This window comes from Motacilla alba, chromosome 5 (genome assembly GCF_015832195.1).
Source record: "Motacilla alba alba isolate MOTALB_02 chromosome 5, Motacilla_alba_V1.0_pri, whole genome shotgun sequence".
Lineage (NCBI taxonomy): Eukaryota > Metazoa > Chordata > Aves > Passeriformes > Motacillidae > Motacilla > Motacilla alba.
In genome coordinates this window covers 48,262,541-48,287,182 of record NC_052020.1, presented here as the reverse complement: position 1 = coordinate 48,287,182, position 24,642 = coordinate 48,262,541, and the positions used below count along the sequence as shown (strand labels likewise).

At 35.5% G+C, this 24,642-nt stretch overlaps 1 protein-coding gene across 4 annotated transcripts in view; it reads right to left on the bottom strand.

Annotated features, from left to right (window-relative positions):
* Positions 1-3,233: 3,233 nt before the first annotated feature.
* The window catches only part of PAPOLA (poly(A) polymerase alpha), a 44,039-nt gene continuing 22,630 nt past the window's right edge, over positions 3,234-24,642 (bottom strand). The window contains exons 13-22 of one of the 4 annotated variants that reach the window (XM_038137664.1): positions 20,253-20,306; positions 19,326-19,445; positions 17,753-17,862; positions 14,938-15,059; positions 13,785-13,927; positions 12,360-12,457; positions 9,661-9,881; positions 9,230-9,292; positions 7,539-7,613; positions 3,234-5,411 (exon numbers count right to left, since the gene is read on the bottom strand). In XM_038137664.1, coding sequence (XP_037993592.1) covers positions 5,316-5,411; positions 7,539-7,613; positions 9,230-9,292; positions 9,661-9,881; positions 12,360-12,457; positions 13,785-13,927; positions 14,938-15,059; positions 17,753-17,862; positions 19,326-19,445; positions 20,253-20,306 — 1,102 coding nt within the window. In that variant the 3' untranslated portion in view covers positions 3,234-5,315. Of the gene's footprint in view, positions 5,412-7,538; positions 7,614-9,229; positions 9,296-9,660; positions 9,882-12,359; positions 12,461-13,784; positions 13,928-14,937; positions 15,060-17,752; positions 17,863-19,325; positions 19,446-20,252; positions 20,307-24,642 lie in introns of all 4 variants that reach the window. The other 3 variants (XM_038137662.1, XM_038137661.1, XM_038137663.1) reach the window with 3 other exon arrangements.

Genomic DNA, 24,642 nt, shown 5'->3' with positions numbered 1-24,642 from the left:
CAGCTCCTCTCCCCACGTGCTGAACAGGCTTGGCACAGCGTCCAGGCATGGCCGGCTCTCTGCTGGGGGCAGCGTTCTCGGCTGTGAAGGCAGAGCGTGCCCTCTGTCACTCATGGCGAGCAGTCCTGTCCAACTGTCTCTTCCTGACAACTTTATCATCAATCTCTTTATTAACAGCTCCGCTGCAGACTCAGAACGCAAACAAGGACAGCGCGCATGCCAGATTTCTGGAAGCACACGGCACGAGACACTGCTCAGGGCACAGGGAATGCTGGAGCCGAAGACGTAGCATAACTCTTCCACGCTCTTTCAAGAAGTATCATATTTATTATGCTTACTCAGAATCAAATTTCTATCTGGGAAGAGATGGGGAACTTGTTTCGCAAACATCAATGATTGGCCCCCTTGCCTCCAGTTTTATCTTCAGACCATCTGAAGTGCCCGATCAATAAAGGGTACTTGACCCAACATTCCATTCAACTTTAGTAATTCTATCTGCTTTAGGTCAGTGTTTTACCCTAACTGAAGCATGTGCCACAGAAATAACCTCAGATAAACTGAGAAGTTTCACATGTGTACACTTTAGCCATGCAAAAATTAACTTCAGTAACCTTACTGAGGTGATTACCTTCTACAAATACAAACAGAAAATAGGAATGCTAGATCACAGATAGAGCAAAAGCGGCATTTGCACTTGTAAGCTGTCCAGTATCTGTGTGGGCCACAGTCATCGTGCCGCAGTTTAAATGATTGGCTAGTTCCCTAAATAAATAAATACAGCTTTTCTTACCTAATAAGCTGGGGCTTTTATCACCTTACATCAACAGTAATTTTACTCTTTATCCTTTCCTATTACTTTCATGGATTCTAGCTCTTATTTAGTCACTAACTTAATACAAAACCAAAGCTTAATAATATCTACATATACAAAACATTTTTTCCCAACCATTACTATACCCTTAAATTTGACTTTAATGAGTATGTAGGACATTTGTCATTCTTAGTTTATTTTAAACATTGCACTAGAATAGAGATCATAAAAATTCTGAGGTAATTAAGATATTCAGACTTGCTGATAGGACTGGTGATCTGGTTAATTTATTAATATAATTCATAAGTAACTGTGGAAGGCAGAAAAAAAAGTTACTTAAAGACAGCATTCCAGAATTTAGTTAGAACAATAAAAATATACCTAAACTTTATTTTAAAAAATCCTTAGTTTAAATATCCAAAACACAGATGGATGTGGAGTGGTTCACCATATTCTTTTTCATAAACATGCCCTCTGAAGTTTCATATGAAAGTTTGCATTCTTTTGGTGACAGTAGAAGCTGATGTTTGCAAATATTTCAAATTATTTTGAACTTTGTAGACGTAGCAAACTGCATCTGCCTCTACCAACAAATCCAAGATGGTTTTGTTTCTACTGAACAGATACTCAATACTACGATTATTAAACTAAAATCAGTTTACTGATTTGTATTGCTGACATTTTTCCAATATGAATACTGGATCTGTAAAAAAAAAGAGTGAACGCACGAAGTATTCAGCTAATACACGTGCATTTCTGACTGCACCATCAAGGCCTGCATAACAAGTGATGAAATCTGGTAAGCATTGTTCAGCCACAATGATGGCAGAGAGATTAATCATAGTTAAGGTACTTGACTAGTGTTTTCATGAACTTACATAAATGATGCCAGCATCACTACAACACACAAAATACCTTTGCGAGAAATACACATAACTTCTAAATAATATCTCTTATGAGGATAAACATATTCTGCTTCCTCAGTAACTACCAAAGTAGTTTACAGTGCATTTAAGCATAGGTTCTGGCTCAGAGTCAATATTGTATCTTCTTGCTATGCTGAATTACTTTTGGTTATTCTAGATGCTGAAGAATTGTTTCATCTTTTACTGTTGATAAAATTCATTCTTCCATTAAGTAATACTTACTAACAATTGATATTCATTACTACTCAGTTACCATGTACTTGTAGCTACAAGTTTAAAAAACTGCCGTTCAAGAAAAATCCAAAACAAAGAAAACCTCCCCAAAACTAAGAAATGCACTAAGAAGTGAATTTAATAAGTGGCGTGCACACATACTATCTACAAGGAAGCACAACTTTAGCTAGAACTCATCAACTCAAATGTCTGATTCCAATCAGTATGTCTAAAGCCATCTGTTAAACCATGGCTTATTAATGTTAATTATTTTGGCTACAACAGTAATTTTCAGCTTCTTGTTTGCAGATCCTTATGAGTCAGTGAACTTAATTCAGGAGGTTGATGATGGGCAACTCAGAAAAACAAGCTATTGAAGCCTATTGCCAGTAGCCTAAAAAACATTGAACACAAATTTGTGTATCTACTAGCAGATTTTTATTGGTCCGAGAAAATAAAAGATGAATTAAAGCCATAAATAACATCATCAGCTGTAATGAAAGGGAGATGTGGTGGGCAGGATATAAAAATGATTAATCTGTTTTAAACAAGACAATTTCATGCTGTGAAAAATATATACAACAGAAAGGTTTATTGTTTTAGGCAGGGCAATTATAATATTAAGACCATAATCATCAGTGGTTTTAGCAGTTAAAGAAATTTTAGTCAAAAGTAGACTACTTATTAAAGTTACTCACATCAAGCATTTGGAGGATTGGGCTCATGCTGATACAGGGATCAATCAAGTGATGCACAGCTACCTGCAATTTTTACTTTTATTTCAGGACATGCTTAAACTACTTAAGAAGAAGAGAAATAGTGCCATCTGCTGACATAAGGAATAGGCACTTGCAAGAAAAGCCTGAGGTGCCAAAACTCTTACAGCCAATGTTTTTAAAAAATGAAGCTCAAACATTTGCCAAAAATAGTGTATCCCCAAATTGTTTAGGCACGTGTTTCTTCTAGTTTTGTCCACTTTTAAGAATTTCAGATGAAGAGATGGAATGCATGCCCTTAAATGTTTTGTGTGTTTTTGTCGACTCTGCCCCCACAAAAACACTGCATAATTCACAAACTTTCCCTTTAATAGCTAGAACCCAACATCATTCTGAGTGTTTTTTCCACTTCCTATAGCAAATAAAAATGGATGCTCCCTAAATAAGCATTATCTACTCTATTTCCTTTAGGCCATACCATATTTTGCCTTAGCAGAAAATTTAAGAGCTAAGTAAGAATTAAGAAAGTAAAACCAATTTAGTACAGTCAGAAAAATTAGACAACCATGGGATTGTGCTGTTTTTTATTGTGTTTTCAATGGAGAAATACATCATCTGTTTACAAAATAGCTCTTGAAAAATACAAGGAGTACAGATACTATAAAACAAAGCAAACTCCAGTCATGAGACACTACGTACATCATGCGAAAGCAACAGTCTGATCTCCAGGTTATGAAAACTAGAATTAAAAAGTCACTATACAGAAAGGTTCCAAGTTTCCAGCTTGGCAAAACTTGGGTGCAGTTACATGAAACGTTTAATAAAATGAAAAAGATTTTCTGATGTGTAAACAAAATGACAAGACTAAATTTGTGCCTGGCAATTTCGATCTAAACTCCATAGCTACACAAAATACACAGACAGCTTGTACACTTCAACTGTTAAGATATAACCTTCTTTGGGGGGTGGACGACAGCAGGCTGCACAGGGCAAGGAAAAGAGAAATATTGTATACTAGACATCTTAGACAAATGGCAAAAAAAAAAAAAAAAACCCTTCAGTTACTGCACAGCCTAAGTAAAAGATAAGCTACACTCTGACTTTGGAGAATTAATTTAGAAGGATAAGGGGAAGAGTGTAAGTAATTTAACTTGTAACATGAAAGATGCATGTGTAATAGGATGGAGCACAATGGGAGAAGGGAGCTCATAAAACATGCTAATCAAAGTATGGGAAGTATGATTTGACATCCCACATATTTCAGACTTAAGTAATAGTAACATGAAGTTTGTTATCTACATCTGGTATTACTGTTGGTATCCCTCATGTTCCTCAAATACTGTTCTTTGCCATGAGAGCTTCAGGTCTTTCAAAAGAAAAAGCTGTTACTTTTTTGATAGGACTACAAGAACAAAAATAGGAGTAAGAGAGCTTACTAGATGTCAAGTGCTTACTAGAAATATGATTTTTAAAAATTTGGTGTTGTTCAGTATGTAAAACTACTTGTGATGAACTATCTAAAAATAAAAAGGTTAAAATTCTTAGGGAAAAATCTTTTTGCCTTTATTTAAAATTTTAAGCTTTTTAATGCATACGGGACCTTTATGGAGTGTACAAAAATCATATTTAGTGATTCAAAGGCCATCAAGACAGGTGGTGTATTTCACAGGCACACAATATTTACCTAAACACTTTAGTCATGGGACAAATTCTGAATTTGTGCCTAGAGGCCCACAAGGTATTACAACTAGGTAAGGGGCAGGGGGGAACCCAAATGAGTACATGGCTTGTTTTTATTTTGTATAAATAACTATTGTTCTATATGGTGCATACAAGTGGAAAAAATAACTTGAAACAAAAAAACCCCAACAATAAATGCAAAATATTTTCCCAAGAAATAAAGGGATAAAAAAAGGGAATAAGGAGTTCAGTTAGTTAGCTCAAAAGAAAGTTTATTTACTATTTGATTGCTGATTTGTATGCACCTTAAAACAATCCTATAAATAAAAGTAGACCACATCTTAATCATGTCCCACCAATACCAAAACTTCCCAATTACTTCCTCAACGTACGTCTTAAGACCCCAAGATTTGACATTACGTTTTAAAGACTTGCTGCTGCTTGATGGCAGTTGAACTAAATACACTATACACTTTGTTTTCAATGTATAGTATATCACAGAATGTCATCCAATTTGCAAATTACTACTATTGAAGAGACTCTTCAATAAAATGAAATTTTATCAGCTAAAGATCTAAAATTAGTCATACTCCAATAAAAAAGTACATAAAAGTGCATTTAAGGGATTCTTATGCCAGTTTTATCTCAATTTTGAAACAATGCATCAAACAAATTCAATCAGAATGTCAAATATGGCTACAAATAGTGTTCATGTTTTTAAAGGCAGTAATCCTTCGAAATATTTAATGTAACTGTTGCTAACACATTAATTGTACTCCTGGCTTCACATACTAACCTGGACTTCCAATCAAGCGGCGACTTTAGTCCAGAAAGGGAAGTGCACAACATATACCTAAATCCATTTGAGATTATGTTCTAGTCTTGCACCCTCCGTTCTCCTTTTTTTCTAGCATTAGAAGACAACAGGTTGAGTTGGCAGATACTGTTTATGGACCCCTGAGGTGGTTTTTACCGGTTCAATCTCAATTTTATTGAATTCTTGATAACAGGAATAGGATTTGCAGGAAGAGCAGGGATATCTGAAAGGTCTGTACTGGGTGTTTTCTGAAAAGAAAAGAAGTTTGGTTGTATTTTAACTCTGTAAATATAAAAAGAAAAATATTGTAGTAATTGGAATGAACTTCCAAAACAAAGATCTTTAGAAGACTTTTTAGGAATACATGAAGATCGGATTATTAAGAGAGAAGCAGGTATTTCCTTCGCCTACAGAATCTTTAATAAGGAAATTTTCTACAAGAATCTTTGTGTGCTTTTCTTTTTTGACAACTGCAAGAAATTAGCAAGTGCTGCAGATAAAGCTGGGCCTACTAATAACTTGTATTATAATAAAACATCCACATAATAAGGAAGCTTGATCAGTAACATCAACTATCTGATCCACATATTTAGTATTTAAAAACACCTCTTAACAATTCAGTGTTATGTCTCTGTCCTTACAGACAAGTGATGAAAAACAGTTCCCAATCCGAAGTGTGTGTCTTCAAACATTCCAGACTGTTGAAAAACTCTACAGTCAAATTTCCAATTTTTCATAAAATTGGAAATTTTTCAAAAAATTTTCAATTTTTTTGGTTCAGATTTACATGGGGAAAAAAAGTTACGAATTCTAAAAAGGTACTGTAGGAATGTGTTAAGAATTCCACCTTGACAATAATCTCAACAATTTTTTCTCACTTAGAAGATTTAAATGCCATTCAGAAAAATTGTATCTAAATCAAACAAAAGGAAAAGACAGAAACACACCCAAGATATAATGAGATTCATTAATTTCTCACTTGCTTTACATGCCGGTAAGTTTGGGGGTGGGGTTTTTTATTTTTAGTATTTTCACTTCCAGTGTGGCACATTATTTGCCATCCCAATAACCCAGTTATTATGCAATACTTCACATAATTTATCATAAAATATTTTCTTACATTATAAATGTTCAAAATTTATACAAGGTATCCTTGATACATGGGGAAAACTGCATTAAAATGACTGCTCTTAAATGCTGCTTTATTAAAAATAAATCAGTCAAGTTAACACTGACTGATGTGTTAGTTTACAAAGTAGCAGGGAACCAAATCAAAATAGCTGTGGGCCTCGCATCACCCCTGCCCCAAGTAACCCCCTGGTTGGTGCTGATCTGCAGTTTGACATGTTTCTACCTTCTGCAACATGGGCAGTGTTTTAAACAAAGCCAACAAGAACATTGTAAAATGACAGAGGAGGCTCACCACCCTTTGTAGTTTCCAGATTATTTTTGCTAAAGCAACAACTACACAATCTGTAATAAAGCTACAAAGCTTTATATAATCCTCCACAACAACAGACAAAATAAAATTGGTGTACTTACTAAATGGTCTAAAAACTTCCCTGAAGCAGTTTAGGAAGTCCATGTAGCATCTACAGTTTTTGCCAAACAATTTTGCTATCCTTATTCAGTACTGCTCATACAGTTCAAAATGTCCAGTAAAATACAATTATTACTATTGCAACAATTTCTATTTGCAACCAACACATTCACTACACATACTTTAATGATTCAAGTGTGCATAAAGTGCTTGATAGTGACACTTTAATCAGCAGAGCACTAAGAGAAGTTTAAATATGCTAGTAAGAAACAGAGGTGCTCTCTAAAAGTTGTTGCAATACTGGAAACAAAAACTTAAGTGAATGGTGCAGAATTGTTACTGTTTTCCAAAGGATTTTACACTGCTAACACCAGCTGGCTAAGGAGTGACAAACTTACAACTTGTCTCTTGTACCAAATATTAGAATCTGAAGTTACATTTGAGACATCCTCAACCTCTACCTGGATATCTTTGAGCAGCAGTTATTTAAAGCTTTTGTTTCCTTGTTAGAAAGGATTATTCTGTGATGTGCAAAGCACAATGGAATAAACTGAGCCCCTTACTTTGAAAGCACAATTCAGAAGAGCGAATCCAGCTTCAGTCAGTTTGTATGGCAAGCCATACATGTTTAGCTACAATGCACATTCAATAAGATCAATGACCATCTAAAACACAAAAATCGTGACAGTAACAACAAGTAGCTTACCATAAAATGGATTTATATTTAAAATTATACATTTATTTTTAACATCTGGACTAATTTCAGTTTCAATTCTTTCACCACAGACTGGCACATAAATACATTACATGGCAGTATTGCTTTTACAAACAGTACCTGAGGAGCTTGCAGAGAAGTCGTCTGAAGAGTTTCTGTTTGAGAATTAACATTCACTTCTGTCTCATTTTGCTCCTGAAAAAAAACAAACAAACAAACAAAAGCATCACCACAGTTACACTACTTCCAATGAACTTCTTATATAGAACACCCAGCACTCCAGAATTATTTACATTGTGCATATACAGCAAAAGAAAAATGCAAGAATTGATGCTTGCTGCACTGACACCCTTCCTTTTAGGAAGGAATCACCACACTGGAGAATGTTTCACTTATTAGAGATTTGACATCAACACAAGCTATATCACTTATCAACTGTCACTTATTTAACCAATTAGCACCTTTTATACAGAATCCTATAGCAAAACATTACATGTCATTCAACTCACTAAAGACAAAAAAGTGTATTATCAAGGAAGATCATGTGAAAAGCTACAAAATTTGTTTAAAAATTCAACAGCTTTTCCACAGCTTTTGCCATTCTGCCAGTAAAGTTTTCCTGCTGCTTTAATGAATTGAATCAGCTTTCTGAATGAATAGGTGAATGTCAGAGACTGATTTGCAGGTAAAACAGTGGGACTACAGGACTAAAGCAGGACAATGGCACATTATCATTTTAATAAAAACAGTCTGCTAGCTCAAGGTGTAGCATTAACACACCCTAAAAAAAAAATGCATTTTAATGGATGAAAACTTGTGTTTACATTAATTTAAGAAATTTAATTTCACCATTTCCTTCCATAAATATTAAGGACAAAGACATAGGGGAGACTGCCAATAAAAAGTAACAGGATTACCAATGTCTTTTATAATGATCTGTATCCAGTAGATCTATTTTTGAAGTGAGGATAAAGTGCTTACATGTATTTCTGCCCTCACCTATCTTAACTTCAGAGACATTGCAAGGTGACTGCCTAACAAGATACAATTCCTTGCTTATGGCCGTTGAAGCTATAAACCAAAGAATTTACATTTAACTTTAAGCACAAGCATAACTTCCAGAGTATTCCAAAGACAACAGAATGTGCCCCATAAAAACTGCAAAATCCCAACTGGAGAGCTGCTATCATAAGGCTAAAAAGAGTCTGTCATCCTTTCTGTTCACCACTAAGGCAGAAAAATTGTCTGCTAATTACAAGATACTGGAGAGGCACACGGTATCTCCTAAGTCCCCAAACAGTATGCTGTAACTTCACACAGTAATTTCACTTGCACAGAAGATTTACTTATTATCACTTGAAATTTCTTTTTCTAAAAAGTGAACAAGATGGCTGGCTTTAGGATGCTCAGCCCAACATGCAAACTCCTAATAAAATACAGAGGACAATTATTCTTTCACTGATTAACATACATCAGGTTTGGGATGCAGTAAAAACATGGAATATTGACGTATCCTTGATCTAATTTAACAAACTGAAATATAAATATCATGACTAATTTTTTCACCATGATTAATACCATGTGATGATCAGCAAAGAAATGACAGTCCTATGTAACTACAGATTCAGGCTCAACTTAGCATTTCCAGCAGGCAATGGACTCCATCAATACTGACATAAACATTTAAAAAAAAATATCATTTTGATATTTTAACTGGAGAGTCTAGATATAAATACACTCTTAATTCCTAGAGAGAAACAGTAATTTTCCCAAATAATATATACAAAATTATACAGTCTAGGCATACATACCTTCGTTTCCATTTTTTCATGTTCATTCAAATCTATACAGCTAGTATCTTCACTTATTTCATCCTGCTGAAAAGCAAACACAGAAACTATTACAAATCATAAAATCGCATTTTTAAAAAATCAACAAGAAAATAAGGTCAAAGTGTTTAAAAGGACAGAATTAGTTGTAAGACTTAGCGTATTACAGGCTTACCAAAATAATTACTTTTAAGAAAAGAATCTCTTCATTTGTGCTAATGCAGTACATGTGTCATGTGATGAATATCAACAAAATAAAAACACTAACACCTTGGCAAGCTGAAAACATCAAGCCCCAATGCAATCAGAATAGGAAATATCTGAAACTTGGAATATGAGAATCAGCACTCTGGGTGAAATGAATATTCAAAGTTTTGAACATTGCTATGGTATGATCTCAAAATCTCAAATACCTCTTCAATTTTAATTTTCTTAGGAGACTCTTCTTTATGGGGAGAAGATGTCCTTTTCACTGCTGCGACAGGGCTAGGCATTTTTGTTGCAACATTTCCTGAACTTCTTGGTGATGGATTTAATAGATACGCTGAGGGAACAATTCTAGAGATGGTAGGCTTTGGTGGTGGAGAAATGGCTGGTTGTGTGGCAGTTTGAGGAATGCTTTCATTTGAAGTACCTATGGACAAATAATTTAAAGACCTTCAACAAGAGGAATCGACACAATCATTTCAGTTCAATCACTGGTATTTTTGGTCTCTAATCAAAACCCCTGACATCAAGCAGGCATCAAGGAAGTGGTACAGTTAATGGTGTAGCATGACATTTGGAACAGCAAGTGTGCATACACTGCACAGTTTAGTTTCAAGCTCATTCTTGAGCTTGAGTGCACCTACAACAAGTTCACTGGTGACACCAGGGTGTGTGGTGCAGCTGACACACTGGAGGGACAGGATGCCATCCAAAGGGACCTGGACAGGCTGGACAAGTGGGTCAAGGCAAACCTCTTGAAGTTCAATAGAGTGAGTGCAAGGTCCTGTGGCTGGGTTGTGGCAAACCCAGGCACACCCACAGGCTGGGCAGAGAAGTGACTGAGAGCAGCCCTGAGGACAAAGACTTGGGGGCCGTGGTTGATGAAAAACTCAACATGAGCTGGCGAACCTGCTCACAGCCCAGAAAGCCAAACGTACCCTGGGTTGCAGCCAAAGGAGGCTGGGCAGCAGGTGGAGGGAGGGGACTTTTCCCCTCTACCCTGCTCTTGTGAGACCCCACCTGGAGTGCTGTGTACAGTTCTGGTGTCCCCAATATGAGCAGGATGCAGAACTGTTGGAGCAAGTCCAGAGGAGGCCATGAAGTTGATAAGAGGACAGGAGCACCTCCCCTCCAAAGAGAGGCTGAGAAAATTGGGGCTGGTCAGCCTGAAGAAGAGAAGGTTGCAAGGAAAACTCACAGCAACCTTCCAGTACCAGAAGGGGGCCTACAGGGAAGCCAAAGCGGGGTTCTTTGTCAGGAACTGTAGTGATAGGACAAAGAACAATAGACACAAACTGAAAGAGGGGAAATCTGGGTTAGGTATTAGAAGAAATTCTTTAGTGTGAGGTACTGAGACACTGGAACAGGTTGTCCAAGGATGTTTTGGATGCCCTGACCCTGGCAGTGTTCAAAGCCAGGTAAGATTAAGTCTTGAACAAACTGGTCAAGTGGGAAGTGTCCCTGCCTATGGCAGGAGGGGTTGGGGTCAGAGATCTTTTAGGTCCATTCCAACCCCTTAACACATGATTCTGAGAAAGAATTCCTGTACCAGACATAGGGTAGCCATGGCAATGACACTCTGCTTAGCCTAATTAACCCTGCTTAAGGCAGGCTGTATGAGCCCAGACAGAGCTCTGTATAATACAGCGTAGTATTTGTGTACCTAAGGAAATTCTACTGCTTCTGTACTCAGCCATATATATGCATTGCCAAGACTGCATTAAATCAAATCCAAGAGCAATCTGATACTCCCTTTTTCACTCAAAAATGAAGTTTATCACTTCTCAGGCTTAGATTATCCAGTGACAAATATGAAGTCATCACAGAGCATCAAAAAAAGAATTTATATTATATACATCCTTTTGAAAAATGCTCCATATGACAAAGCTCTATCTCATCAATTGCCTACCTCAAACCAATAAGCGCACATAGGGAGATGCTCCAGGATGAGAAAAAATACATTGAGGAAATGTTTCATTAACAACTATCAGGTGATTAACATTTTGATTAACCAAAATATAAGAATGAACAACTTCTGATATGCTTCCAAATCCAAAAACCAGTCACGCCATTTAAGCTCCATTTAGTGCTCATGGACAAACTTACTCACATTGATGCACCTGTGACACGATAAAAATCAGAGAGAAATAAGACTAAACCATGCCACCCGTCAAGAGTGAATGAGAGATTTCATTTTGAAAGGCTAACCAGTCACTCCCCTTTTCCATCTATTTCTGACTTGCTCCTTGTACACTAAAGCTCCATCAAAAAAGAAGAGTAGCTGATTCTAAGAAAATATTTTCACCAGATGCTTTTATTCTTTGACTTAAGAGCGAAATTTTAAAATTATTTTTAAGTAAAGTGTATTTTTTCTTGCAGAAAATGGAGGATAAAGTCAGCAGATACAGTGGGACATATCTGAACAGACATCAGTAAGGAACATGTGTTTCTGCTTACATCAGAGTCTTTGGCATTCCTAGAATCAATTTCATGAAGCACAAGGAGCGGGAACATGGGAGGACAGACTACATACAGACAGTACAGAACCACCTTGAGTTTAACTACAAAATGAATTAAAAATAAATATAAAAGTTGTTCTTCCAGCTTTAGATAATTTTTTCCTCATTTAGCTAACCAAACTACAGACCTACATTAGGTCATTGGAACACTACTACTGTTGTGAATGGCACATATAAATCTCTAAGAATAAAAGCAGTAAATATCACAGCAAATATTCCTCTGTGATTTTCTGAATCCTTAAGAAACTATTGAACTATGTGTATGAAGAAGAACACATTACAGCATGTGTTATGCAAAAACTAGGAGACTCAAGCTGGAAGAAAAACTGCCTTATAAATATTATCAAAAATTCAACAGAAATAATATGCTATGCCATTTTCCTTACCCCCTGAGCTTTCACTGGAATTTATTTGTGGCACAGTGACTTCAGAAGCCTGTGTGTTGGTCACAGATGCTGCTGTTACAGCTGGCGCAGGACTGCTTCTGCTAAAAAGAGAAAAATTATGAAATGCTGAAGACATTAGTAAAGCTATGGTGCTACATGATCTGCCTTTCATCACATCATATGTGTGACGAGTAACCACAGCTGGTATTTTACCTACATTACAGAGCATAACTTATGCCAGTAAAAAGATAAAAGTGAGCACTGGCAATCTACTATCAAACACAAGCAATGGAAGATATTTCAAATATTGAATTTAAATCCCTCAGTGACAGTTCTGAGACCAGAAAAAGGCTATATTTAAAAGAGAGGCAAAAATTCAGGCAGTGTCCACCCAAATAATGAGCACGGGAAAACACAGTAACTATTTACTAAAGGATGAAACAAAACCAGTGTAGAAGGAGCAGAAAAAAAAGTTTGGTTTTAATTTACACACACTGTTACAATGATGATTTCAGTCTAAAATCATCCCAAACAAAGGCCTGGGGCTTCAAGTGACCAATCACAAAAATGATCCCTTTTGCATCATGAAGATATTGGGAAGCAGCATGTGTCTAAAATCAGCCAAGGGCAATTTCCACTTCACTTATGACATCCTAGGTAAGACAGATTTATTTCAATAGCACAGATAGTGGTATCCACTACTGTTAACCATTTACCAAGGAAGACTAACTGAAAGAACTTTTGTCAAAAGGACTAAGTCAAGTATTTCATCCTACACAACATCCTATATATAACAGATGTGTAATACTACTGAACTGTAAGAGATTGATAACTTCTACATGTATGAAAGAGACAAACATGGGACCTGGAAAGAAGAGAGTACATTCACTTACTGTGGTAAACTGGAGTTAAGGTAGCAGAAGACTTAGTACAGAAAGTTTGTATTAAGTAAACTTTAATATGTACACTTTGAAACTAATGGGAAATTATGTTCCTAAGATTAATTTGCATAGGTATCATCAGTAACAGCAGGAGCACTACTCATTTCCCAGACAGAAAATCTAAACCTCTCTACTACCTCACACTTGGATTCAAAACTCACCAAATATTTTCTCACCCTCACAACTATCTGCTCACTACTTCTCACAGTCTCCGACTGCAGGCCCCAAGTTTTTCTATCATCATGTTTTTCTAAGCATTTTTAGCCAACTTTATAATTCCTCATCTCAAGTCCAGCACCATTGCTCCCTACCTCCCAAATTTTGCTACAGTGCTCAAACTGAAATAAGAGTATTTAGAATCTCCATCCAATTTGGAACATTGCCACCATGGTAACGGTGGTATTACATGTGTGCAGTATTTGCCATGTGTTTAACACAAGTAATTCAGGAAGAGAGCAGCAACAAGACTGAAAGTCTTCATTACCCCTGAGAACTTCCAGAACTGTTCAACGGACTTGTCTTCATAGCACTGGTAGGCGAAGGCACAGACGTGCTGTTATCACTGTCCATAGACAAGTCTAGGCTGCTGTCATTCAGAGCTGTCAACCTGATCCCTTCTGTCGAGTGCTGCAAGCCACAAGGCAAAGGAAAATTCTTTTAGTCTAATTAAAAGTTTAAAAATCAACAGAAATTCAAGTTATTTAAAAATGCAAACTTAAATGGACAGTTTTCAAATCCTTTTATGTGTAAATAATCCTCTATCCTCTCACTACAAGCACTGACATTTTCATGTTCAGAACTCTGGTACAGATTTGTCCGAACCAATCATGTTCAAAAACAAACTGTTACTGTATTTAATGATTATATTTTCAGCTTAATTTCAAATGTCTTTGGTTTTGTGGACTTAGAAATACTTTCATTAACTTATAAGTAAGTGATGTACATCAAAACAAACTGATGTACATAAAAAGAATTTAAACAGGATTTGAACTTAGTCTGTGGAGAAGAAAAACCCTTTTCTGACATAGTACTACTATTTTAAGAGACATATTACTTAATACTTGCATCATTCTCTGAAACAGAGCTACACTTGGTGTCAATAAAGACTTCCTAGTCCTTAAAACAGCATTCAATATAAAACAGCTATAGAAATAAAGCATGTTATTCAGCTATACTTAAAAAAGAATAGGTAGCAGTGATTTAGTTATTAAAAATCCAAGCAAACCTGTAATGCTCTCAGATTAAGCTAATACAAAGCAGTAGGGATTTTGATACAGACTGAATTGTTCAATTCAAAGTTTCACCCCTTTTTACTGACAACTGAAATTAAACAATAATTCAACACAGCATCTTAATTAAAAACTAATGATACCATTCTCATATGGCCACAGGTAAACTGCCCAGCCAGACAAGAGGATACTATCCACATTGTTGATGCTCTGAGAAACGTAGTATTATATTCAGTGCACCTAATAATACTGCTACACTCAAATGAGATCATTTGCAGGTAAAAATGGAATTTTAATTCTTTGATTAGTAAACCTAAACACCTATGTAAATGTAAATTAGTAAACCAAAAAATCAAAAATTTGAGAGCAATGGCATTTTTATTGCTCTCATATATTAGAGAAGTTTACCTTTTTCTTTTTCTGAAGCACATGATTAGGTAGCAGTTGGTGAAGTTGCTTACGTTTCACATGCCTTGCAGCAATCTTCATATCCATCTCAAACATCTTGCTGTTTATTGCTTGCCTATAAACTACACAATTAGAATAACATTAAGACATACTGAAGCATTTTGCAAAGTCCACTTACTTGCCCAGGCAGAAACAATTTGCATTTCAGAGCACTTATTACTCTCAAGAACAAGAATAATGTTTCCTTGTTCTGGAGGAAGAAAGGGAACTGCCTACCATGCCAGCACTGAATGCAAAAACACAAACATTAGTTTGGAAACAGGTGACCTGTTTTTCAAGAAAAATGTCTTGCAAGCACACAGCTCTCTGTATTTTCAACAAGTTTTAACTGGAAGAGCTCTGAAGCAAACTCTTCATTTAATCCCAAAGGAATTAAAGATGGAAATAAAATTTCCTCATAAGAATTACAGCATTTACATAAAATTATTTTCTTTGCGGGTGATTTTATTTATGCAGCTCCTGCAACAAATGGGTTTTAATTCAGGAATTAAGTTCTCATTTGCCACCTAATGCATTAAAATTCATCTGGCAACTCACACACCGCTACATTTTTATACAGAAGTAATTTATATTACAATTTTTTCTGTTTTCTTGAGCTTTTTTGTCACACTGGTTTTTGTTGTTTTATTTGTTTTTTTAAAATTTTGTATGGTCATTCTGGTGGTTTTGTTTGGTTGGTATTTGTTTCTTTCAATTTTGTCTAGTATGACAAGTTATTTCTCTTCACCTCAGAGCATCTGCTTCTGGTAAGCCAGCATGGTAATCGCTAGTACAAGAACTGCACTGGAACCCAGGATGCTGGGTTCAAGTAAAGCCAGGTAAAAATGAAAAGCTCGTTCTTCCACACTGACTGTCTCCACAACATTGAACAAAAGCTGGGGCAGATGTATGAATAAAAAATGGTTCTGCAGCTCTTATATACAAAAACTCAAGAGCTATCTCCCTTATTCACTGTCTATTCTACAAACATTAAGGAATCTCACTGAATAGGCTGTGAACAGGTAATTAAAAAGGTGTTAAGAGAGAGGCACACAAAGAGCTCAATGAATACTGAGTATTAAAGCAAGTACTGCGCTTCTTCTTGGTACTGAAGAAGATCATAAAGCCTCTCTGTACAAAACTATACTGGTTACAGCTAAGGTAGAAGCATGTCAATGAAACCAGACATTGTTAAAGCATTCCAAATTCCTGATATTAGGTCTTATCAAAGTTTCCATACAATGAAAACCTAGATCACTCTTCATGTCTCTCTTCCTCCCCTTGCTCCCACTAAAAAGCAAGCTATTCTTTAATTCCATCCTGGAAAATAGTTAGTTAATTTTGATAAAATCTTAGGATCTATTCCAAGAGACAGGGCAAAGAAGTCTTTACGCTGGATTAAAAAAAATGAAGACAGACCCACACTAATTTCAGATTACCAAAAAACCCACAACACACAGACATAAATTATTTACTAAATTGTTACTTTTGGAAGCATATTCACAAATCGAAAACTCTGCAACACAGTTTGTAAGGATCTTGATGAAATGTTACTCCACTTATAAGTGCATCTATTTAGACAAACTTGAGGAATATAGTGCAAATAAATAACATCAAAAATCATAACTGCAAGTTTTAGTCTTTTCATACCAAAAATCTCAGACCAGTATACTATTGAAATATCTGTTTATAAGAGAAACTAACTTCTGAATTCCTTCACTCCTTCAAAGCAGCAGCCATGGTATTATCTTGTCTAAATTCTCAAAAATTAGAATGATGTTCCTATAGTTGCTATAGTTTCACCTTCATCACTAATAATTACAAGAAATATCTCAACTCTCAAGAAAGAGATGCCTCTCTGCAGCTATATATGACAATAAACAACTTTGAAACCTTGTCATGATTTATAAATATGCCTATATATATATATATATATTGCATTCACAGGTGTGAGGTGGAAAGGGGTCCAAGGTGTTCAATTCCCTTACTTCCTCAGACTGAGTCTTAGAAACTCACAGACCACGGCTGCATTAGATAACACTTGAACCTATTCCTTCAGCTCTGTAAACACAGAATATTTGAGCCTCAACTGCTGTTTGTTAAAAAAAAACCAAAAAACACAAACAACCTGTAAATTTATTAGATAAATCTGTCAAAGCAACTGTTCCTGACACTCTGGTGTCACACTCCCCAGCCACTACCAATTCTTTGCTTACAAAATTTCCTGTGGGTACTAAGTTATTTTTAAATGTAAACATCAGAAAGTCAAAAAGCTCTCTTCCACTGAGTGTCAGACATGAAAATAAAGATTACTCAATCAATTATCTAGTATGAAACACCATGGAATAAAAGACATTTTGTTAATCCACTGGTAAATTTAGTTTCACCTAGTAACAAAAATATTTAAACTATACTCAAAATTTTTGAGGTTAAGCTTGCTAGCTTGCATATTATAACAAATTTATCTGTTTAATAAAGATTACAAAATAACGTACCACACTTTTAGTGAGATCTGCAAGATGTGTGTATAATTTTTATCACTTTTAATGAGAACAAATTCAACGTGATTAGTCTAAATCCTAACTAGTTTTAGGAACATTAAAACTCATTGAAAATGTGTTTCATTAAATAAAACCCCTAACTCCTCAGCCGAAATCCTCTGTGTAGATACAATTCTACTATTACTATGAGCATTATGATAAAGACTACATTTTGAGCAAAGTCAGTAACTACAAAAAGTTTATTAATACCAGAACACCTAGAAAGCACAACTCACCTGTGTCTGTGAAAGACTGAATGTCGTAGGTAAGATCAACACTTAAATTTTCAGAGTTTTCAGTTTTCTTAAACACCAACCCAATCACCCACATTGTACGGTATTCCTCCCTGGAAAATTTTATATAAAACAGACATGTAATACTGACAGAATTAAACAGCTTGATAAGTTATTTCCTGCAATAGACAACAGTTGTACTTTCTAGCTCTTGCAGCAACAGGAAACTGGACATAAAAAGGCAAAAATCAAGTTGACTGACAATACTCCTTTTTCACTCACAATTTAAAAGTCATTAAACACTACACATCTACCTCCAGCAAACAAACTTAGATCATCAGTAGATTACTCCATTCAACTGTGTTCCAATATGGATACTCTCATGTAGCTCCTAGCATGAGAATAACGAGCTCTCAACTAGACACAGCAACTATAAATGCACTGAAAGTAATTAGAACCTATTACCCAATTAAGCAACTTCCATTTTGCAACCTAAATGTGTCTCCAATGCTCAAATTTCTTAGCTGTAATTGACCACAAACTGCAGGTTTCAGTTAAAACCCTCCCTTTGACAGCTCCCCTTCACATGGGCTGGTGAAAGAATGTCCTTTGTATACACTGGGAAGACAACCTTTGCTGGAAGTATTCCCTGAATCAAGTCCTCTGAAATAAGAGCTAATTGGAGTCTCTGATTATGCAGGTAGTTGTAGCTATATCCACCCACTAAACTGGTGCTGAGGAGGTGCTGCCTGCTTTTGTCCAGTTTTACTCAGAACGCACATGTAGCAATTATATAATCTCTTAAAAAAGAAGTAGCCCCACACTGTACTTGAAGCAGTTCATGTGTGGAAAAGGCCCTGTGCAAGGGTAACAAGGCTTTTCACATATCCCAGTAAAGACAAATTTCTCCCCCATTCTCACACTTCACACAAAAATAAGATTCCTAACAAATTAATTACAATACTAACTTGCAATAAAGTCTAAAAAGAGTTTTCAGCCCCCACACACCTGCAATTGCTGTTTTGAGTGGGGGAGGAAGGAGTCAAAAAACATTTAAAATCCTCAACGATCTGAAGCACTTGATACTCTCTGCACTGTTTCCACAACCTGACAAATTCTAATCACAGCCATTATGATTTCAATGATATTCATCCCAATTGCTAAATTTTATAGCATTAAATGAACTTAGTTACTCAAGAGCTCTGTTCTACAGTGCCTGATGTTCTCCCAGATTCTCAGTGCTTCCTCACAATTAAAACAGCATCAACTAAGTAGCAGTAACTTATACAGGTTGACAGGAAACTATGCAATTAATACAGTTATTAACAAAAATAATTTCCCCTTATTTTCTGACTTAGAGACATTCTTATACAGAATTAAAAAGTACCTAATTTAAATGGTACCTATTTTAAATATTACTTAAGAAGAGCTGAGCATCATTTGTTTGCCTTTAGGTGCTGTCATTAAAAATGAATCCTTTTAAGATTCTATAAAAACGTCCGTTTATTTATTAATGAAATTGTGTTTTAGTTAAGTTAGTTTTTCCCTACTAAATGAAGAAAATGAGGTTGCTTACTTGTCAGGATTCTCCTTGGGTGCTGGGAATGACTGTGGATTCACATGAGCCAGTGTAATGAATTCGTTCTTCTCCAGGTTTCCAACTAGAATACGGATTTTTGATTCCACCAAGCCCACCCTGTATAAATGTCATTTATTAGCAAGATCTCATTAACAGGAAATAATAAAAGTATCTAACATCACGTTATCAGGATAAAATCTTCAATATTCTCCTTATACGAATACTTGAGACTACAAATGAATTAGTGCACGTCAGATTAATTCAGATCAATAATTTCAGTTAAGGCATTACAAAAGCTGACAAGGGAATCTCAAGAATGCCCTGCAGCTCTCTCTGCAGTCTGATTTTACAAATGGAGTTAAATACAAGACATTACATATCAAGTAAAAGGCAGTTAGAAAGGACCACCACATATTTATCCAATATTGTTTTGGCTTCAGATGATAAATTTCAGAGGTGAAGAAATTCCCAATACTTGCCAATCTTAAAATTTCACTAATAAAAGAGCAGAAACATGGGAAAGGGGAATTTTTGTTTTGAGAACCAGCATTTCAAGTGACTGAAAACATACCTTCTCACACTGCTTACTAAAAAAAGTGCACAAGGCATTTGTAAAGTTAACCTGAAATTCCTGCTAAGGAAAAACTCCAGCAACAGCCTTCACTTCCCAGTATTCATTTTTAATGCTTTTTTCAGAACTCTACCATCTTTATCCATTTAATTTTGAAACACTGAAGCTCCACTTTCATTCATTAAGAAGACACCTGATACACTAGATACTCCAATACTCCCTTGTCCAAGACTGATGGGGGAGGGGGGAGGAAGCAAGGTGCTGCTTTTGGGGGTTTTTTTTTTGGGGGGGGGGGGGGGGGGGGGGGGGTAGTGGGTTTTTGTTTGTTTGTTTAAATTTCAAGGATTACTCACCATTCTAGTCGCTGTTTTTCTGTCGGTGCACTTGCTAGAAGTACAATATAATGCCTTTGGAGATAAAGACAATATGCTATTCTATAGATATTTCTAAAACTAGACATTCAAATCTTAATATTAAAACTTTGCAGTAAACTCTACATTGTAAAATACAGATTATTCGCCAAGTATACACCTTACATTAAATTAAGCTTTGTTAAGTAGAAAAAGGGGCTATGTCCCAAGAGTATGACTAAGAGACTACAAAATATTTTGGAGTTTAGGGCCATTTGCAATTCCACTGAAATACCTTAATAAAAGGTTTGGAATGTAGCAGTAGTTGAAATATTTCAACACCTGATGAGATCAGGGGTTTGACTACAAATCAAGATAAAATTGTTCACAACTACCTTTACATGTCAGCTGTCTTAGTTGCAACATTATTTCTGGATAGTGAGAAGAGTGATTAGCACATATGCATTTGCTCAAAATCCAAAATAAATCTATGAAATGTGGTTTAAAAAATTTGTATCTGCATTTTGTAGTTCTCTGAAGACACTTATCTGAAATTTCATAAGGAATGCTTCCTCTGATGATAATTCTTAAACTCTGAATTATTTTCCAGGATATTCAGTACATACCCACTGTAACTAGATGTCAAAGACACAGTATACAAAACAAGAACAGTATTTTAAACAAAGAAGTCCAAGGACAGTAGCATAGGAAAAGATTGCTTTTAGCTTGAGTTCCTAATGAGGGCACTGAGGCAATCTCACATGCTTACAGGCAGGTTTTTCAGAAGCTCAGCTGGGAAGTCTTTAACATCATAAGTCATCCAGCACTGCACTAGTCTGTACAGATATGGCACGTTTAGGTTCCTTCAAGCAGGATTTAAAGAACAGCAGTAACACAACAGACCAGTCACTAGCATATAGCTCATGGAGAGGAAAGCAAGGGCAATGACACTGGAAAACTATGGTACAGAGTTCTCTGGTGCCACAGGCCTTCAAACCACAACAGCAAATCCAAATCAACAGATCAAATTAGCGGCTACATGTTTCTCTACTTATCTTTAGGTGGCAAGAGCCAAAATCCTGCTACATGCTACAATCCTGATTTCAGTCAGAGGATGTCAATGAAACAAGAGAACTGCAAGGGAGAAATTTGGAGAAACTTCTTCCCTGTTCTGAACAACACAGAGATAAAATAACAGTAACCTATTCATTTTACATTTCGGCAGTATTAACTGCTTCACAGGAAAATGTTACAGAAAAAGATAATAAGAGACCTTTAATTCTCTCTAAGAAGCTACTAATTACTAATATTGGTTTATTCTAAGGACCACTACACTTTCAGTAGGATTCCTACATCACGCACATCGCACACTTGCGGAATGCTTCATTCAGTAGACATGACAATGTTTAAGCTTTTTGGTATTTTAACCATGTCTGAATTGAAGGACAAATTTCAAACCTGCAAATATTTGAAGAAACCAGTTTCCCCAGTTACTTATTAAAAGCATCCCTGTGAAACAGACTTCTGAAGAACGACATACAAAGAAAGTAATTTGGTTATGTCTAAAAGCTGGTAAGGATGTAGGAAAAAACCCTAAGCCGTATTTATGAAAAGAGTAAGTGACTATTAACTATTTTTGCTCAAGTAGTTTGCTGAAAAAGATCAAATTTCTCCTCACTCACCTACCACCTGTTAATGCTGAGAGGGAATTATTCTCTAGAAATTTCCTACTACCATTTTGAATAAAATTAAATAATTTGTATTAAAAATTAAGATACCCTTAGTTTTAAGAGTCCAAGGTTTCACTGCTGAATTTTGCTAAGAAAAGATTTATCAGTGCCTCAGTCATAGTTTTATCACAAAGCACATGTGTAATTCAGAAGTATCTATGACTTCATTTAAAAGAAAAAAATGGTCTTAGCTTAAGCTTCTGCCTCTCAATGGTGAGTTTTAGATTCTGGGTATTATTCTGAAGTGTATCAGTTTGGGGTTTTGTTTGTTTGGGGGCTGGGATGTTTTCTCACTGTCTTCTATTCATAATTATTTTCATAAAAATAATATAATGTAGATAATGATGTATTGCAATTCCATACTAACACATGTATTTCTAAAAAATTACCCAAATTAATCATATTACTTTCTGGAGGGGGAAAAAAAAAAAAAGAAAAAAAACCAAAAAAGCAAAAACACCAACCGAGAACACCTGAACATGTAATTTCAATTTTTCTTTATTACTTGTCTGGGAATTGCACTTTTATTCAGTGCTCTACAGTCCTATGACACCAAGAATTTAAACCACTTTTTTAAAAGGTCTATTTATATTCTACTTATTTAGCAGAATTATCTCTTAACATAGAAAGAATATGCTAGATGAGTGCATTAAATGAGTGCTATTTCTCTCAAAATCCTGCTCTCTTGGTCTTAAGCTATAAGGATTTCATTTCTCATGCAACACTTCAAACTCATATCCATTTGAAATTCTTGTCATTTGAAATTTCCCTGTAAAACACCCTATCTACACGTTCTTTGTTGTTGCCTTTCCCTTCTAAAAACTTAAATCTACATGAAGGGCAGACAATACATGTTGCAACTCCCCAACTCCAAGTAATTGCTGACACTTAAAAAGTAAGAAAAAAAAAAGTAACTAAAAGCAGATTTCCTAGTTTTCCTAATTTCTAATCTGCTCCTACTATGCAGGTATGCAGTAGCCTATAGATTTCCTTAGTCACTCAACATGGAGGTTTATTTTAAACACGACAGCAAGCCAAAAGTGCTTATGAACAATAGATATTCAGCAACTAATTGCCATCAAGAGTGATAGATTACTGAAGCTATTCTTTCAGAGATTAAAAGACATGTTTGTTTTAGAGCAAGGATCAGATGTTCTCTTATCTGGCAGAGCATTACACACTGCCATGAATTTCAGCAGAACATGCCAAGGCATTGACAATTTAAATAGGAGAAGAGTGAGAAGAGGGAAAAAAATTCAAAATATCTATCTTCTAGCTGGAGAGCTGACCAAGAGATCTGACTTTACTGCATACAGATGACGGCATACAATTATTTACTTTGTAAATGCTACTAACCAAAATTATAAAATTAACCTAAGGGAAAACAGAGAAAATCCTGGGTAATTTATATTAAAGCAGGCTCCATAATATCATTCCATACTTTAAAAAAATTAGAGCAAAGACATCTTGTGCAATACAGAAAACCTGGATATATAATGTTGAGCAAGAGAAGATTTTATTGCAACACCTGGTAAAATGGCTTAAGCTGGTACACATAAAAACCTTAATTAAAATGCAGATTATTTCAAATGACAATCAAAGTTTCCTATTTTTTCCTACTTTTGAAAGAAACAAAGGAAATGTACTGGGGAACTTATTAGCAACTTCTTGAACAGAAACTGATTTGTCTGCAGACCATTTTTTACTTCAAAAAATAATATGATTTAACAGTGTTTTTTGAAATGTTTTAAATCTTAAGCTCCAAGGAACAACATAAAAGCCATCCAAATGTTTTAAAGCTTTTATCATGCAAAAGGTATAGAAACAAAACACAGACACATTATGAAGGTCATCAGTCTCTTTTAATGGGGGAACTGTATATTTCAATCTTGTTTAGATTAGTACAAAACCAACCAACCACCCAACACAAACAAGTGTAAAATGTATTTGATCTTGATTCAAGAAAAATGGGTCTCCAATTTCAACTGAGGGCAAAGAAGATGTAGTCCATATTTTAATAATCCATATTTATTATAAAAATACAACTTTCAGCAAGTCCGTATACATTTAACAAGCTTCTGCCCCACAAGCATATTACTAGAAACCCTAGAAGTGTGAAGTGTGAATTTCAGTATTTCCCTCAGAGACATTATACAATTAGGAAAGCTAGGAGTTAATAAAAGATCCAAGAGCCTTAAACTTTAATGAAAAAAAACCTATTAATAACTAGTACAACTGGTAGTTAGTCAACACAATTGCAAAAATACCTTTTATTATCAGAGTAAACTGCTGACTATATTGACAGAAGAAAACACAGTTTTGAGTGCTTATTCATCTTAAGTACTGACCTTCAGAATAATTTAACATCTTTTTTCTTGGGAAGACCCATTTTTAGAATGCTTATGGACAGGACTAAAGAACATTTCTATTAGTCAAACCAGATGACACTTCTGCAATGTTATTGGTAGGTGGCATACCAATTCTAGAGTTAACTGATGACATTCCAAATATCTGCTCAGGGACTAACTGGTTTCTAAAATACAGGTTTAAGACAAAAAAGTACCTGAGGAGATTATACACTTTCCAAGAGAAAGGACAGTAGTGTATTCTCTCAGCCACGCTACAAAAAAAATCCTAACAAAACACTTTTTGGACATCTAATG